Below are 17,903 nucleotides of genomic sequence, written 5' to 3'. Positions count from 1 at the left end.
TTCCTTCACTCGATGGCGTTGGCAGGGAAGCTCCTGTAGTTATTACCACAGGTCCCCGTTGACACATCTTGGAAGAATGGAGAAGGATTATTTCATATTTTCTTAGATTTTTTTTTCATTAACGAAAGCAATATCCAAGCTGGGCAGGAGGAAAAGGTGTCGCTGGGATGTGGATGTAATCTCAACGGATGCCATGGTAACCTGGCATGCCGGGCCAGGTCCACAGTTTTGAGGAAAACTCAGGTGTTAGATTTGGCTCTTTTGCAGTGATTTTACCAGAGTATAGCAGGAACCCTGAGGGAACTCAGACCTGTCAGTGGCCTGTGCCAATGTACGACTCATAATAATATAAATCACCTAGAGGATATATAGCTACTTCTATCAGTGATCTATGGCCTGCCAACATACAGAATACACATATTATATGAGCGTGCCATAAAATATCCATGGACAGGATGTTTCCCTTTTGGCTCCATATCCCACCTGTTGACTGGTCTCTCTATGTCCAGCAGCTTGAGGATGGACTTGCCGTCCATGTCAGGAGGGACGTCCATGCCAGCGATGTCCAGGATGGTGGGTGCCAGGTCAATGTTCAGCACCATGTGAGGGTTGCTATGGAGACGCAGGGGGAGATAAGGGGATAGAGGTCGTTACCAGGCATCGTCAGATGGTATCTGGTCAGTTAAAGTCAGCTGATAAGAGAAAGGGGTCTGTGTGGAGAGAGAGACAGAGAGAGAGAGAGAGAGACAGAGAGAGAGAGAGTAGAGGAGGCAGGGGAAGATGACGAATAACTGCTCCAGAGATCTAGGCAGGAGGGAATATGACCCTCAGGACAGAGAGAGGAAAAGGAAGCGGGGGGGGGGGGGATTTAACCCTTAAGGCCCCGAACCCGAACGAGTCCCTTAAAAGACAGCTTCGAAAGGGGGAAAAAAGCGGCAATATTGTTTGTCCATTATGAGACACTGTATTCCTCAGAATAGTCAGAATTAATCTAAGATAACTCAAGAAATCTGTCATTAATTTTGCAGTTTTTTCAGAGGAGATCTTATTCAAGTAATTTTACATCTAACTCAATTTAAAAAAATGTGCATGGAAAAGAGTTGTCTCTTGTTGAATGACAACAAAGACTTCATTGAAGAATCCCGACTGTTGACCAATCACTGAGGGGAATAGACTTCAGCTACTGACTTCGGCTTGCCTCTAGAAAAATGTATGTGTGCCCGAGCAGCAGAAAAACACATTTACAGAAGTACAAAACGAACAAAAACATCACAAAATGTTTCGGCTGGGTAGCACGCGGGAGCCTTTAGGCTCTCTCCCCCCTCCCTAAATCTTCCCCCCACTCCATCCACTTTTTCACTAACTGAGAAATCCCATGATCTCCTCGTGAAACGGCTTTTGCTGTCGTAATCTGCTTTTCCAGGGAACAGAGTGCAGAGACACCGTGCCAGTGGTAAACAACACTAATGCCCAAAACCTTGTGTCGGACTAAGAGTAGGAGAGAAAATGAGAGGAGAGGAAGGAGAGCCAGAGGATTGGGGAGAGGTGGTTCCCGGTTGAAGCTGGGGTGGGGTGATAAGACTGGCTGTGCATTGCTGAGAGGTGATGACATAGAGCAGGAGCACAGAGGGACATGGATGATGGTCTGAGTGACCTAATCCCTGGCTCTACAGGACTTAACACCGAGTGGTGATGTTAAACCGACTATCTAAATCAGAGGTGTCGAATCCGTTTGATTAAAAAAATATTCTTTAAAAGACTAAAACCAAATGTAAACTGTTGTCGTGTCTTTGGCTATTATTAAGTGATATGACATGCTATTCTATAAAATAATTTATCTGTAATTAATATTACCTGATTGAGCTAATCATGTAAATGTAATTAACTAGAGAGTCGGGCACCACAAAATAATATTTATAGAGCTGTTATCTTCCGAATAAACTCTTAAAGACCTAGTAATATTTTACATCAATAGCAGTCAATATTAATCGTCACCTTAATTCAGTCTCATCTGAAAGTTGTAAATTCTTGGTTATCTTCACGAACCCTGGCTAACAAGTTGAATCAGCAATACAAAATTGGGTTGAATTATTTATTTACTAAATACCAAACTAATCACACAGAATTACACTTACACATAATTAATCATAACTTGATTACAAATGACGTCATAAAGGAAATCGTCCCTAGCGGGCGGAACTCATATGACAGCTTGTTACACAAAAGAAAAGGGTCTGGTTTGAGTGAAAGAGCGGGAAGACTGAGTAACAAAGGAAGAAGCTGTGCTATCGTAAATACAGTATCTTATGCATTCTAAATTACCGCCCATTTGGAAAAGGAAAATGCAATAAATATTTACTCTGAGCTGCGCTTCAGTAGGTTGGTGGTAGATGGAAGGCCGTGTTGCCAAAACCGAGTCCTTTGAAGAATGTCTCTGGTGGTCAATTGGATACGTTGTAGTAACGTCGTTGTGTGATAGACGGGATACTCTTGTCTGTTCCTTCCTAACCCTTGTTTGCAGCTGCTGTTGCTAACTCAACGGCTAGCGGGTATCACTTCTGTAGTGAATAAGAGTTCAAAGTTCATACCATTCGCAACCAAAGCTCACGCTGATGTTGGCTTCGTTCTGTAGTTAATATCTGAACCATTCTGACATCGAACCGTCGTCCTCACATCCTCGGAACAGGAGGTTATATTGTCGTCAAGGCTTTTTATAGGAAGGGAGAAGAGGGCGTGTTTGAAAAGTTTTGATAACCCATGTCTCTTCACAGGGGCTGGCCACTCATTGAGCAGAGCCCTAACCTTATGAAAACCCAAATCTCTCATTTGGAAGCTAAAATTACATTTAATCTCTTCACCAATAATTTTATATTCAAACATTTAAATTGAACAACAATTCCATGTGAATACGATAACTCTGATGTGTAGGCTTTACACTGTAGAGTTTATGTCATCTTATCACTGATGAGAATGTCTCAGATGACAACCGAACTGACACGCTATTCATTAAGTACCACCGCATATGTTCATTTGGTCGGATTACCAGAATATAATTTCCACCCCCCACCTTCTGATGTTCCCAGAATCTCTATGTTAACCAAGGTCGTTTGCAAATGTAACATCAGTAGGGTAGAGAGAGGAAAAAGGGGGGAAGAGGTAGAAAATATAACCAATTTTGAGTACGGCCATCCGGACTTCGTTGAAGACTGAATGCGCCCCCCGTGGCAAAATGAGTTTGACACCCCTGATCTAAATCATCCAAGCTGGATCAGGACGGGGTCTGGAGAAACAAATGTGATCTGTCTCTGTCGGTCCGTCCGTCTGTTGGTCCGTTCGTCTCTGTCTGTCCGTCTCTGTCTGTCGGTCTGTCTGTCAGTCTGTCTGTCTGTCGGTCTGTCTGTCTGTCTGTCGGTCGTCTCTGTCGGTCTGTCTGTCTCTATCGATCTGTCTGTCTCTATTCGTCTGTCTGTCTGTCTCTATCTGTCTGTCTGTCGGTCAGTCTGTCTGTCTCTGTCGGTCTGTCTGTCTGTCCCTGTCGGTCGTCTCTGTCGGTCTCTCTGTCTCTATTGGTCTGTCTGTCTGTCTCTATTGGTATTTCTGTCTGTCTGTCTGTCTGTCTGTCTGTCTGTCTGTTTCTGTTGGTCGGTCTGTCTGTCTGATTCTGTCGGTCTGTCTGTCTCTGTCGTTCTGTCTTTGTCGGTCAGTCTGTCTGTCTATCTGTCTGTGTCAGTCAGTCGTCTCTGTCTCTGTCGGTCTGTATCGGTCTGTCTGTCTCTATCGATCTATCTGTCTCTATCGGTCTGTCTGTCTCTATCGGTCTGTCTCTATCGATCTATCTGTCTCTATCGGTCTGTCTGTCTCTATCGATCTATCTGTCTCTGTCATTCGGTCTGTCCGTCTGTCTGTCTCTGTCCGTCTGTCTGTCTCTGTTGGTCTGTCTGTCTGTCTCTATAGGTCTTTCTGTCTCTATCGGTCTTTCTGTCTCTATCGGTCTGTCTGTCGGTCTTTCTGTTTCTAACGGTCTGTCTGTCTCTGTGGGTCTGTCTGTCTGTTTCAGCCTGTCTGTCTGTCTGTCTCTGTCAGTCTCTGTCTGTCTCTTTCTTTTTGTCTGTCTGTCTGACTGTCGGTCTCTGTCGGTCGGTCGGTTGGTCTGTCTGTCTGTCTGTCTGTCTGTCTCTGTCAGTCTCTGTCTGTCTCTTTCGTTTTGTCTGTCTGTCTGTCAGTCAGTCAGTCTCTGTGTGTCTCTGTCGGTCTATGTCTGTCTGTCGGTCGGTCTCTGTCGGTCTGTCTGTCTGTCAGTCTCTGTCTGTCTCTGTCGGTCTATGTCTGTCTCTGTCGGTCTATGTCTGTCTCTGTCAGTCTCTGTCTGTCTCTGTCAGTCTCTGTCTGTCTCTGTTGGTCTATGTCTGTCTTTGTCTGTCTCTGTCAGTCTCTGTCTGTCTCTGTCTGTCTCTGTCTGTCTCTGTCTGTCTCCGTCAGTCTCTGTCAGTCTCTGCCTGTCTCTGTCGGTCTATGTCTGTCTGTTGATCGGGTCTCTGTCTTTCTGTCTGGCAGTCGGTCTCTGTCTGTCAGTGTCTGTCAGTGTCTGTCAGTCTCTGTCTGTCTGTCTGTCTGTCTGTCTGTCTGTCTGTCAGTCTCTGTCTGTCTCTGTCGGTCTATGTCTGTCTGTCGGTCGGTCTCTGTCGGTCTGTCTGTCTGTCTGTCTGTCTATGTCAGTCTCTGTCTGTCTCTGTCGGTCTATGTCTGTCTCTGTCGGTCTATGTCTGTCTCTGTCGGTCTATGTCTGTCTCTGTCAGTCTCTGTCTGTCTCTGTCAGTCTCTGTCTGTCTCTGTTGGTCTATGTCTGTCTCTGTCTGTCTCTGTCTGTCTCTGTCAGTCTCTGTCTGTCTCTGTCTGTCTCTGTTGGTCTATGTCTGTCTCTGTCTGTCTCTGTCAGTCTCTGTCTGTCTCTGTCTGTCTCTGTCTGTCTCTGTCAGTCTCTGTCTGTCTCTGTCGGTCTATGTCTGTCTGTTGATCGGGTCTCTGTCTTTCTGTCTGTCAGTCGGTCTCTGTCTGTCAGTCTCTGTCTGTCTGTCTGTCTGTCTTTCAGTGATCTTATGGAGTCATAAAGGGGATAGACCAGCTATATATTCAGAGGATTTGTATTTATACATTTGACTTAATGTAGGTACGGATGTAAGGATCAGTCCCACAGGGGTTAAGTCATCCACAGTACCCTTCCGAGTAAAGATAATACAGCCATACAACACACTCATCCCCACCTCACACACACTTACATGGCTCCTGCCTCCACGTTGGGCCCTCGGATGTAGAAGGGAACTCGGATGTCAAACTCATAGGGCATGGACTTGCCCTTGACCAGTCCAAACTGGCCCACGTGGTAGCCATGGTCAGCTGTGTAGATGATATATGTGTTGTCCAGTTCTCCAGTCTCAGCCAACATGTTATACACCTAGAACACAGAGAAAATATCTTCCAAACCTATCTCAATAAACAATGGGGTGTGTATCCTCTTCTTGGGCCATGGAAAGGTACAGATGGAAAAGACATTGAAGGAATGATATATAATACATGCCATAGAGCAGACACTTTTATCCAAAGTGACTTACAGTCATGTCTGCATACATTGTCGTATGGGTGGCCCCGGGAATCGAACTCACTATCCCGGTGTTGCAAGCGCCATGCTCTACCAACTGAGCCATACAGGATCCCTTGGAGGGGTGCAGGTAGGGGGCGCTCTAAGCTCACCTTCTCCACGCTGTCATCCACAGAGAGCAGGGTCTGCAGCCTCTTCCTCTGTAGCATGTTGGTGAACTCCATGTGGATGGGCTTCATAGCCCCAGTGTAACGCATGATCCAGTGCTTGTCCGGGTTCGGAGCATAGTTGTAGCTGGGAGTGCTGAGAGAAGAGACGGGGGAAGTGTTCAGAGAAGTTTAGTGACATCGTATTAACATTGACAAAGCGTCTTTTAAAAGTTTTCAGACCCCATGACTTTCTCCACATGTTGTTATGTTACAGCCTTATTCTAAATGATTTATTTTGACATTTTCTCAATCTACACACAATACACCATAATGACAAAGCAAAAACAGGTTTTTAGACATTTTTGCAAATGTAAAAAAAAAGAAGAGAAACTGAAATAGTACATTTACACATACTACCAGTCAAATGTTTTACAACACCCACACATTCCTAGGGGTTTTCTTTATTTTTACTTGTTTCTACATTGTATAGTGAATAATAGTGAAGACATCAAAACTATGATATAACACATATGGAATCATGTTGTAAGCAAAAAAGTGTTAAACAAATCTAAATATATTTCATATTTGAGATTCTTCAAGTAGCCACCCTTTGCCTTGATGACAGCTTTGCACACTCTTGGCATTCTCTCAACCAGCTTCACCTGGAATGCTTTTCCAACAGTCTTGAAGGAGTTCCCACATATGCTGAGCTCTTGTTGGCTGCTTTTCCTTCCCTTTGAGGTCTGACTCATCCCAAACCATCTAAATTTGGTTGCGGTTGGGGCGATTGTGGAGGCCAGGTCATCTGATGCATCTGACGCTCCATCACTCTCCTTCTTGGTAAAATAGTCCAAACACATTCTGGAGGTGTGTTGGGTCACAGTCCTGTTTAAAAACTAACGAGAGTCCCACTAAGTCCAAGCCTGATGGGATGGCGTGTCGCTGCAGAATGTTGTGGTAGCCATGCTGGTTAAGTGTGCCTTGAATTCTAAATCAATCACAGACAGTGTCAACAGCAAAGCACCCCCAAACCATAACACCTCCTCCTACATGCTTTACGGTGGGAAATACACATGCAGAGATCATCCGTTCATCCACACCGCGTCTCACAAAGACACAGCGGTTGGAACCATATCTCTCCAATTTGTACTCCAGACCAAAGGACAAATTTACACCGGTCTAATGTCCATTGCTCGTGTTTCTTGGCTCAAGCAAGTCTCTTCTTCTTATTGGTGTCCTTTAGTAGTGGTTTCTTTTCAGCAATTCGACCATGAAGGCCTGATTCACACAGTCTCCTCTGAACAGTTGATGTTGACATGTGTCTGTGACTTGAACTCTGAAGCATTTATTTGGGCTCTTCCTTTCCTGTGGTGGTCCTCATGAGAGCCAGTTTCATCATAGCGCTTGATGGTTTTGCGACTGCACTTGAAGAAACTTTAAAAGTTCTTGACATTTTTTGTGTCTTACAGTAATGAAGTACTGTCATTTATCTTTGCTTATTTGAGCTGTTCTTGCCATCATATGGACTTAATAAAAAATCCTATGTTCCCATCTCAAGTGACAAATAAAGTAACCAGGTTGACCGTGAGAGGGATTGAAGGGGGATTGAAGCTTGTGTGCAACAGGGAGTGGCAATTAAATGCAAGCTTCACAAGAACAAATGAAATTGTTAAAATATTTCTAGCCTGTCTATCTGTGGGTAACAGAGTTGACGTGTCATGCTCGACCAGCTCAGTTTTCACCCCAAAACACCAGAAAATGACCCAAATTAAATTATGTATATAATTAATTGAATTTTTTAAAGTTTTTTTGCAAAGTTCTAAAAACCGGTTTTCACTTTGTCATTATGGGGTGTATATTGATAAGTTAAAAAACCCCCGAATGTAATCCATTTTAGAATAAGGCTGTAACGTAACAAAATGTGGGGGAAATGAAGGAGTCTGAATACTTTCAGAATGTACTGTATGTTGTACAGAAGACAAATGTCTACAGTGAAAAATGTCTATACATGCATGGCTGCTTGGGGTAAAAATATGGTTAGCTGGGAATGTGTGTGTGTGTGCCTGTGTGAGCCAGGAGAGTAATTCTATAATATATCAGGACAGTGGGAGGATGGGGATGTATTCTAAGACGGGACTGCTCAGTGTAATTGGGGCTGGTGGCTGGTCATTGGTTTAATTAAAAAAAACTGGCTTGCCTTTTGGCACAGAGAGAGATGAGGCTCCTGTGAGCTGTGCAGTGGGAGGATGTTGTGTGCGTGTGTGATTAATGACTAGGAGCAAAGACATTCATTACTTTGCCCTGCGCATTCACACACACACACACACACACACACACACACACACACACACACACACACACACACACACACACACACACACACACACACACACACACACACAGCAGAAAACAACAAGGCGAGGGACATCACCACCATCTGAATTATCTCTTGGAAACAAATGGCTCTTATCATGTGATTGAGTTACTCCCCTCCACTTTCAACAGTTCTCTCCATCTCACCCTCCCTTCGTAACTGCCTCCCTATCTCTCTTGCTTTCTCCCTCTTTCCTTTGTCCCCCTGTACCTCGCAAACAGACTGTCCACTGTCCACTAGCTCTGTGCTGTGGCTTTGATAGCTGGCTCGATCCACTAATTCGCTACCTTTTGAGTGCAACAGGGAGTGGCATTTGAATGCAAGCTTCACAAGAACAAATGAAATTGTTAAAACATTTCTAGCCTGTCTATCTGTGCGTAACAGAGTTGACGTGTCATGCTCGACCAGCTCAGTTTTCACCACAAAACACCAGAAAATGGCCCAAAAGTATAGAACCAACTCACCTGTTTTTACACTGTGATTTGACTATGACATGTTTTTAAAAGAAATAGTTTTACCGTGTTAAAACGAGAGTGTAGTTCACGTAACAGGGTTGACCTTAAAATGAGGGACAGACTTAAATGAAACACTAATCACATGAAATAAATCATCTTCAGAAATGACTTTGTCAAAGCAACAAAATAACTAGGGATTTACAATGACGGTGAAACTTGGAGAAAGTTTGGGGGGGAAAGAAAGTGGGTTAAAATCTTCCTAGAAGTGACACAGGGTGGATGGAGGGACAGTCAAAATGCTGCACATTAAAGGGCACTTCATTTAATAGAAGCTCTTAAAATCCAATATTGGTGCACAATTTCTACTTTAAATATAAGAGGGACACAAAAGGCATTTATTTTGTGGAAAGACCCAGCTGTGAGTGTGGGCAAGCTGTGCAACACAGTTCTAACGGATCAGCTGCTTTTGTTTTTCTCTGGTTTAGAGTAAAATGTCCTCTCTAAACTCTAGACTTCCCTCCCTTCCACTCTCTCCTTTTCTCTCTCTCCTTCACCATGCAGGGTCTCCACAATGTTGTAATCCGTTCAATTCTCGCAGGTCTCTCTCACGTCTAAGACTCCCAGCTGCTTCTGAACCACTAAGCTATCTCCACTTAAAAGGGGAGAAAAAAATATGATTGTTGGGGTCAGGGACAATCACCACCGGGTCTCAAAGGCAATCAAGCGTTTTTCCTTTCTCCCACACAGAACAACTTCCAATAACCGAGTGGAAGTCGGAATTGCACAGAAGATGGAAAAGTGAGGAATTTCATAGTTGGAGATTGGAGGCGATAGGGGTTATAGAGGGCTTGTGACACCATGGCTTGATGGAAGCAGGGGTGAAGCTACAGGGGAATGTGAGTGGAGGGGGTGAGAATAGAAGGGGGATTTGATTTGACTACGTAGGGGGCAAAAAGGTCTTTGATGGAGGGAGGAAGTGAAGGGGAGTGGTTAAGAGGAGGTTTCCATGGTGCAGGGAGGTAATTACAGGGAGGAAAATTGTGCTAGCTTTGTAGCCAAGCAGGGCAAACTGAACAGGGGCACAGAGGAATTTGACATGGTGGATTATTGGGGTAACTATAGGGAGGCCAAGGGTGTTCTGATGAATTCATGAAAGACAAGGAGGGGTTCTTTGGAGGGGTTCTTAGGGTTGAGCAAACAGTCTGGACCACAGGTACAAAACACAAGGTGCTACAGGAGAGAAAACTCCCTGCGAGTTAGAGAGAGCCCAAACTAAAAACATAGTCCTGTATAAAGTGAAAAGTTCCTCAGAGAGCGGTAAAGGGGAGGACAGGCCGTCAGCGTGATTGAAACAGAGAAAATAAAAGCCCTCTACAGAGGAGACAGCGAGAGTACTGAGGCAATTAAAAAATAAACACCACCACATAAAATAACACACCACTAAGCAAGCAAGAGTGGCATTAGAGTGGGCTCAGCTGACACTCCAACTAATGGGTTTGTACTGTTAGAGGGGACAGATGAGAGGAACACCAGGCTCTGGACTGAGAGTTCCTATCAGGACTATAAAGACCATCGGAGGGAGAGAGAGAGAGGGGTACTTCTTATGAAACAGGGATTAATAGAACGTCAGGACATTTAAAAGCCATTAGGACAAGAATAATCCATTCTTGGATCTGTACAGGCTACATGGACCACTGTTTACTTTTTGTTCCCTGCTCATCACGACCACGGACTAACAACAACCTGCCAAACACTCATTGATCTTTCTCTTTACTTTCTCTGTTTGTCACCATTTATCTTATATCCCCATTGTTCTCCTCATTCCCTTCGCTCACCTTCTCTCTCCCCCTGTTTCTTTCTTTCTATCTATCACCTCTCTGTTCCCCCCCCAGTCTCTTCTCCACCCTCCCATCCTTTCCTCTCTCTCTCTGCCTTGCATTAGCCTGACGAAGCCCCCTGACTGTTTATCCGCTATGTATCGGAGGGCATGCCTGTTTGTTTTGTCCTACATGCAGTGTGGGCGTGACTTTCTACAGGAATCAGCCATCACCTCCCCCCTTCTCCCCCTCCTCTCCCAGCCCGTTCCACCCTCCACCCATCACAGTGTAATCTCCCAGCAGGCCCAGTCAGGGACCGACAGGCAGTTAAATCAGCCAGTGCCATCTCTGACAGTGTACATGATATGTGCATCACTGCCTTCATTTACCATCAGCCCAGAGCTACAGAGGGTGAGAGGAGGAGATGAAGGGAAAGAGTTTGGCATTATCAGAGAGAGAGCGAGAGAGATAGGGATAGCAGGGAACAGGGTGCACCTGAGGGGTGAGGGAGAAGGTGAGTAGGGGCGAGAGAGCAGCCTCCCATCCCAGCTACAGGCTTTCAGGGGTCACATTACAACAGCAACACATGCCAAAAGGCTGTGTAGTGTAGTGTTGTGTCCAGGCAGGGCTGTGGGATACAGTTCTCTGCAGTGTGCCCAGTTCAGACGCAGCACTGCTGGGTGCCTTAGACACGATACAGCGATCACAGCCACTACACGCTGATTGTGCCTCATGGGATGCCTCTAAATCTAAAGCACAGAGCAGTGATACATTGTGTGTTGATGTGTGTGTTTGTGTGTTTTGATGTGTGCATTTGTGTGTGTTTGTTTGTATGCCTGTGTTTCAGTGTTTAAGAAAGTGAACATGTATTTGTTCAGAGGCAGGAGAGAGAGCCCACAGAGTGCACGCACACACACACACACACACACACACACACACACACACACACACACACACACACACACACACACACACACACACACACACACACACACACACACACACACACACACACACACACACACACACACACACACACACACACACACACACACACACAACCCAGCATGGCTGGGAATGGCACCGACAAGCCCTGATGGATATGACTGCAATGAGAGTACTGGTGTGTGCAAAGATAGATGGAGGGAGGGTGTAGAACACCCTTACAGTTGCCCATGAGTACTTCTCAGGGCTATCTCTTACCCTCTCTCAGAGACACAACTTTAAGAAACGTTATTACCCCGAAGAGAGTAGAGGTACTGGGGGGGGATGGGCTTTCTATTGTTCACAGACACTCTGGCCCCCAACGTTCACACCCCTGCTCCTGGAACACTCGGTTGCTAGGTCCAACCAGAGTCACATGACCTAGTCAGCCAATCAGAGGCTCTACCTGGGAGCAGCAAAAACCCCTCTGCCTCTCAGCTCTTTAGTGGTTTACAGGAGGGCAGGTTGAGACGACCTCTATAAACTCCTGTCCTCCACCTCAACTCACATCTTGACCCCAACTGTGTGTTAATGCGTCACTGACCATAAAACCACTTTCACAGCTACTCGTCTCCTCTTCCTGTTTGCCGTGTGTGGTAATAAAATGTTGATTGTATCCCTGTCTCCTGCTGGCCATTCTAAACCGCGACGCCGGGACATTTGAACCTATATCTAAACTGGCATCTCTATCGGAGTCCGCTCTTTTTCAGAGGGAAAGAGGGAAGGGGAGAGGGAAAGAGAGAGAGGGAGAGAATGAGAGAGAATACAGGGGGAAAGTGACACATTGTTCATTGGAGCCGATAACTGCTTTCCCTTGAAGATTTGGAGAGAACTGGAAATATTGCTTTATCTTGGAATCATATATAGTTCTCGACATTACTCATTGACACAAGATACCTTGTTTTATACCCGATAGCCTCACATTTAAGCCGCCATCCCATGAAAACATCACTGCATAAAAGGTTAATGTTATTGCTTTTGTAAGTGCAGGAGTCAGAATGATGTTGTTTCCTTACACAGTAAAGCCACTTCATGGTTCGTGCAATCTGTGCATGCTTGTTCGTGTGTTCCAGACACTCACATGTGCTGGGATGCGTTGGGGAAGGCAGTGCTGTATTGCGGTGCGGAGTCTTCCGGCCCGTGTGGGGCAGCGTGGCTCATCACCATCATCACTGGCCGGTGTGGGTATATCCTCTTAGAGGAACGGAAGTAGTTGATGCTGTCCTCTGTGATGAGATCCGTAAAGTAGTCCTGCAAGAAGATGAAATATTGATTTTTAACATCCTCACAACGAAAGGGGACATCAGTAAATACACTTTCCACAAATGTTTGTTTTATCAGCTGGACTCTCTTAAACAGATTCTTGCAAGTCACCACATGCTAGCTCTCTCAGTACCCGAAAGATTGCTGGATCGAATCCCCGAGCTGACAAGGTGAAAATCTGTCGTTCTGCTCCGTTAACCCACTGTTCTCCGGGGCACCGAAGACGTGGGTGTCAATTGAGGCAGCCCTTGGCACCTCTGATTCAGAGGGGTGGGTTAAATGCGGAAGACCCATTTCAGTTGAACGCATTCAGAACTGACTAGGTATCCCCCTTTCACTTTCCTTTCCAGGACAATGTTTCATCAAACACTTCAGATGTGTAACTAATATGCTATTGCAGTAAATAGCCTCTTCAGAGATGTCTCTTCCTCCATGAGATCGGAGACTGGAATGACAAGGAGAAGGTTCCAGAAGGGGAATATGCAGTCAGTGTTCCACACTCGTCTTTTCCTCTCCTCCTCCCGCCCCTACTCTCTTACCCCCTCTCTGAGACAGTGGCCGTGAGGGATGGAGATAGAGCCTTTAGTGAACAGGTAGTGTACATCTGCAGGGCAGTGTTCCTGCTCCTTCCCTCCATCCCTCTCTACTGTGGGAGGAACCCATTCCTGGAAAGAGTTGGCAGGCTCCACTAGAACTAAACTGGGACCAGGTGTTGTGCTGGACAGGCTATGGGGTGGTGCTGGGAAACAGGACAGTTAAATATTTCTACGCCGTTGGGAAACATGTTGAGAGAAGATACAGTGGGTAAATGTAGGGAAATTAAGAGTGGGTCATAGTTGATGGCTGATGTAAGATCTGAACCCTAGATTATATCGTGCGCACAGCCATAGGCAGAGCACAGCACCAGAGAAGTAACACACACAGATATTATACAGACCTTAGGGTACTCGCAGCCGTGTTTCTCTCTGACTCCGTTCCTGCACAGGGTGTAGTTGTAGAAGCGGGAGTTCTTGACCAGCCCCACCCACTCCCTCCATCCAGGAGGAATATAGGAACCGTTGTACTCATTCAGGTACTTCCCAAAGAAGCCTACATGGTGGACCACAGGACAAAGGCAGAAAAGCCAATTCAATTCACTTAGTTACATCCAATCTAATTGGTTTCATCTGCACACTTCATCATTTGCTTTTCTTGTGAAAGGATGGATGGAGGAAGGAGGGATTGGGCGGTGGAGGCTGAAATGTCACTGACACGTACGTCAATACTCATGATTCAGCTGTTGCGGGTGCACTAAACAAACCAACAGACGGATCGATGAAAGCATAAGCATGGGAAGTAAAAAGCTCTGGCTGTCCAAGTGCTGCTACTGCTGCTTCTGCTGAATTTGGAATGGATAAATGTCAGAGACAAGACTGATCTGCTCCCCTCCAGGTGGATTACCAGGAAGTAGCTACGGGTGAATACTACATTATTTATTTGACATTTTGCAGAATGAAATCGCTTGAGTTTTCAAGAAACAAACAATACTTAGTAACAATAATTGTGACTCGTTTCAGGAAACTAGGTGTATGTCGTGCACCACTCCTTCACAAGATAACTTTTTTTTAAATCGAAATTAGTTTTGGGGCAGAAATCCCTTCTGGAACATGTGAACTTTCATGTGTCTTAATAAATAAACGTGTGTGCCATCTGTAAATATGAATACAATTGTTAAATTACGAGCCTAGTTGGTATAGCTACAGAAAAAGCGAGCAACCTTCCCGCTAGCCATGATTGGATGAGATAATGAGTGGGCTGAACATGCCGAGAGATGGTTTGGATTGGTCTGCCCTGTACTGTAGCACTCTTCTGTCTATAACATGAGCTGGTCAGTATGTGTAGGTAATTGTTTCTAACAGGGCTTTTCTGAAAGATATCACGTAGTAGAACTGCATAAGTGTTGCTCTCCACTATGCAAGTAACCATATCAATAGAATGTTCATGATGCCACTGCGACAACTGTCGATAGACAAAGCTGGTAAATTCTGCCTGGCCAGAGAGCAGAATGACGGCCGAATTTACGAACACTCAACACCCGTTGAAGATGGCCGGTGTCAGTAAACATTGGCAAAAAAGCGCCATTAAATTGTTGCCAGCAGCGCAGTTGCAGTCACCAACGCTCTGGATAACATGAAAACAGCCTCACCAGCTCTGCTAGGGTGAGTAAAATGGTCAGAGTGAGCTGTTCTCTCATTTGTGTCTGGAAGTAGCTAGCAAGCTAGCCAACGTTAGCCTGTTAGCTTGGGTGCTTGACTGCTGTTGTTAGGTCAAGATCAACGCTCAGATCAACCCTACTCCTCGGCCAGAGCGTCCAGTGTGCGCTCTGAACGCTCCGAGAGTCAGAAAGTTAGACGTACAAATATCATACCTCTCCAAAAATGCAAACCTTCCCTGTTATTGGTAATGGTGAGAGGTTAGCATGTCTCGGGGTATATTTGCGAGACTAACTTTCTCACTCCTCATTATTCACGATTCATTCAGGATGATCCATAATCATGGTAGCATCCACATGAATGTAGAAGTGTGGGGACTATGTAGAAAAAGTACTGTAATTTCGAAACGGTTCACCTAATATGGATGAAAATACCCTCAAATGAAAGCTGTCAGTCTGCACGTTAACCTCACAGTCATTGTATCGTTTCAAATCCAAGGTGCTGAAGTGCATAACCACTGTCCCAATATTTTTGGAGCTCACTGTGTATACATACATAGAGTTTCTCCACCTGGTGATTCTTCTAATAGTTAAAAAAACAAAACAGTTTGTTTTTAACAGGCCTGTTTTTGCAAAGAGTCTAGGATTGCTGATATAGGATCAGTTTAGTCTTTTAGATCATAATACGATTATATGGACAGCACAGCTGGGGGACCTGATTCTAAATCAGCAGAGTTACAGTGTAAGCAGCACCACCAACCACACACTACTGGCCCAGCCACAGTGCATCCCTCCGGAGGAAAGGGAAGTTCTTCAGGGGCTCAACGTGAACACAGAACTGATGGGCTGCCACAAGACGTCGGTGTAGACAGACGTGGGTTACTGTTTCCGTCCGTGGGAACATGGAGGATTTCTAGGGAGTCTACTTGGAACACACGCTACAGCATGTCTAGTTGTCACCGAGTGCCATTTTCTGGACTGATTGTAAACTCTGTTAAGTTTCTACATTCCTGATCAGGATTTCAAAGAATGTGTGGGGCAATACGACATTGGGACAGTAGTGCAGAGCATCTCCTTTCATTTGGGAACGAGTCACAAAGATTGAACTTTAAATGTTTGTGGAAGGAGCACATAACCACATCATCAAATGCGTGTTTTGAAATTGAGTGCACGTGTGCACAATAACACAATAACGGATCAAATCAAATCAAATTGTATTGGTCACATGCACATGGTTAGCAGATGTCATTGTGAGTGTAGCGAAATGCTTGTGATACATAAAAAAACTAAACACTGCAAAGTCTCCTAAGGACTAAAAACGAGGTGACCCTCTGTCGGTGCCATCTTGATCATGTGTGTGTGTGTGTGTGTGTATGCATGCTTGTGTGTGTTCTTCCCATAATTCCAGTGATTTCTGGAGGACAGGAAAAAGAGCATGAAGAGCTGGCTCCAGACATGTCATTTCTTCTGTTATGACTGTAGATAGGTCTACCTGATGCAATAGGAACAGAGTGGACGAGACACAGAATGTCAGCGTCTGTGTAGGTGAAACAGTGGAGCCCATCACAGATAATGGCCATCCACTCAGAGAGGCCCGGTGTGCATCCCAAATGGCACCCTATTCCTTTTATAGTGCACTACTGTTGACCCGGGCCCATAGGGTGGTAGTGCACTTTATAGGTAATAGGGTGCTATTTGGCACAGCCCCCAGTGTTCTCAGCCCCACTCAGGCTACTGCCTAGCTAGCACACTCAGCATCAGTAGAGAACAGAACACCAGGCAGTGGAAAACCCATCTAATGGCTTTCACTGAGGGTGTGCAATGTGTAACCTAATTATGACAAATATTTGAGTTCTCAATTAAATGAGTGTTTTGCTTAATTGAATAGGGGATACATGCCTTCAGAGAGTTGGGTAGCCTCAGGTGTGTGTGTGTGCGTGCCTGTCTGTACGTCTGTGTGTGTGTGTCGCTCTGTACGGACCACTGACCTGTCCTGTAGCCGGTGTTGTTGAGGTACACTCCGAAGGTCCTAGTCTCGTGCTGGGCCTGCCAGGAGGGGGAGGAGCAGTTTTCGTTGTTGGTGTAGGTGTTGTGGTTGTGAACGTACTTCCCCGTCAGCATGGAGGAGCGTGAAGGACAGCACATGGGCGTGGTCACAAAGGCGTTGGAGAAGTGAGTCCCGCCCTGCTCCATGATACGTCGGGTCTTATTCATAGCCTGCATGGAGCCTGAGGAGGGACAGAGAGGGAGCGAGAGAAACACAAACACGGGTCAGATCTGTTCCAGGCAGACATGTAACTAGCAGGAGGTAGCCCACACGCACCACTAAACAATACCATGTCAATAGAGGGAGAATGTTATCTGTTCTGCTAATTATGCGTGTGTGAGAAGGAAGGAGCGAGGAGGGGATATGGGGAGAAGGGCCTCGATGTCTGTCCCTCTCCTGGGATGATAAAGAGGATTAGACAGACAACACAAAGGAGAGCAGAGGAGAGGCAGGAGAGGAGAGGCGCGAAAGAAGAGGAGAGGCAGGAGAGGAGAGGAGTGGAGAGGAGAGGCAGGAGAAGCAGGGGAGGAGAGACAGGAGAGAAGAGGAGAGGCAGGAGAGAAGAGGAGAGGCAGGAGAAGCAGGAGAGGAGAGACAGGAGAGAAGAGGAGAGGCAGGAGAGAAGAGGAGAGGCAGGAGAGAAGAGGAGAGGCAGGAGAGGAGAGGAGAGGCAGGAGAGAAGAGAAGAGGCAGGAAAGGAGAAGAGGAGAGGCAAGGCAGGAGAGGAGAGGAGAGGAGAGGAGAGGAGAGGAGAGGAGAGGAGAGGAGAGGAGAGGAGAGGAGAGGAGAGGAGAGGAGAGGAGAGGAGAGGAGAGGAGAGGAGAGGAGAGGAGAGGAGAGGAGAGGAGAGGAGAGGAGAGGAGAGGCAGGAGATAAGAGGAGAGGCAGAAGAGGAGAGGCAGTAGAGGAGAGGAGAGGCAGGAGAGAAGAGGAGAGGCAGGAGAGAAGAGGAGAGTCAGGGGAGAAGAGGAGAGGCAGGAGAGGAGAGACAGTAGAGCAGAGGAGAAGCAGGAGAGAAGAGGAGAGG

At 45.9% G+C, this 17,903-nt stretch overlaps 1 protein-coding gene across 9 annotated transcripts in view; it reads right to left on the bottom strand.

Moving 5' to 3' along the window:
* sulf2b (sulfatase 2b) overlaps nt 1–17,903 on the bottom strand; it is a 197,611-nt gene that overhangs the window by 25,227 nt on the left and 154,481 nt on the right. For all 9 annotated transcript variants that reach the window (XM_031794185.1, XM_020506342.2, XM_031794191.1 and 6 more), the window contains 6 exons: nt 16,818–17,057; nt 13,576–13,727; nt 12,457–12,626; nt 5,749–5,899; nt 5,277–5,452; nt 484–612 (listed from right to left, as the gene is read on the bottom strand). In XM_031794185.1, the coding sequence (XP_031650045.1) occupies nt 484–612; nt 5,277–5,452; nt 5,749–5,899; nt 12,457–12,626; nt 13,576–13,727; nt 16,818–17,057 (1,018 nt within the window). The remainder of the gene's footprint in view (nt 1–483; nt 613–5,276; nt 5,453–5,748; nt 5,900–12,456; nt 12,627–13,575; nt 13,728–16,817; nt 17,058–17,903) is intronic.

This window comes from Oncorhynchus kisutch, linkage group LG17 (genome assembly GCF_002021735.2).
Source record: "Oncorhynchus kisutch isolate 150728-3 linkage group LG17, Okis_V2, whole genome shotgun sequence".
Classification (NCBI taxonomy): Eukaryota; Metazoa; Chordata; class Actinopteri; order Salmoniformes; family Salmonidae; genus Oncorhynchus; species Oncorhynchus kisutch.
Note: the sequence above shows the minus strand (reverse complement) of the source record. Positions and strands in the feature narration are given on the sequence as shown.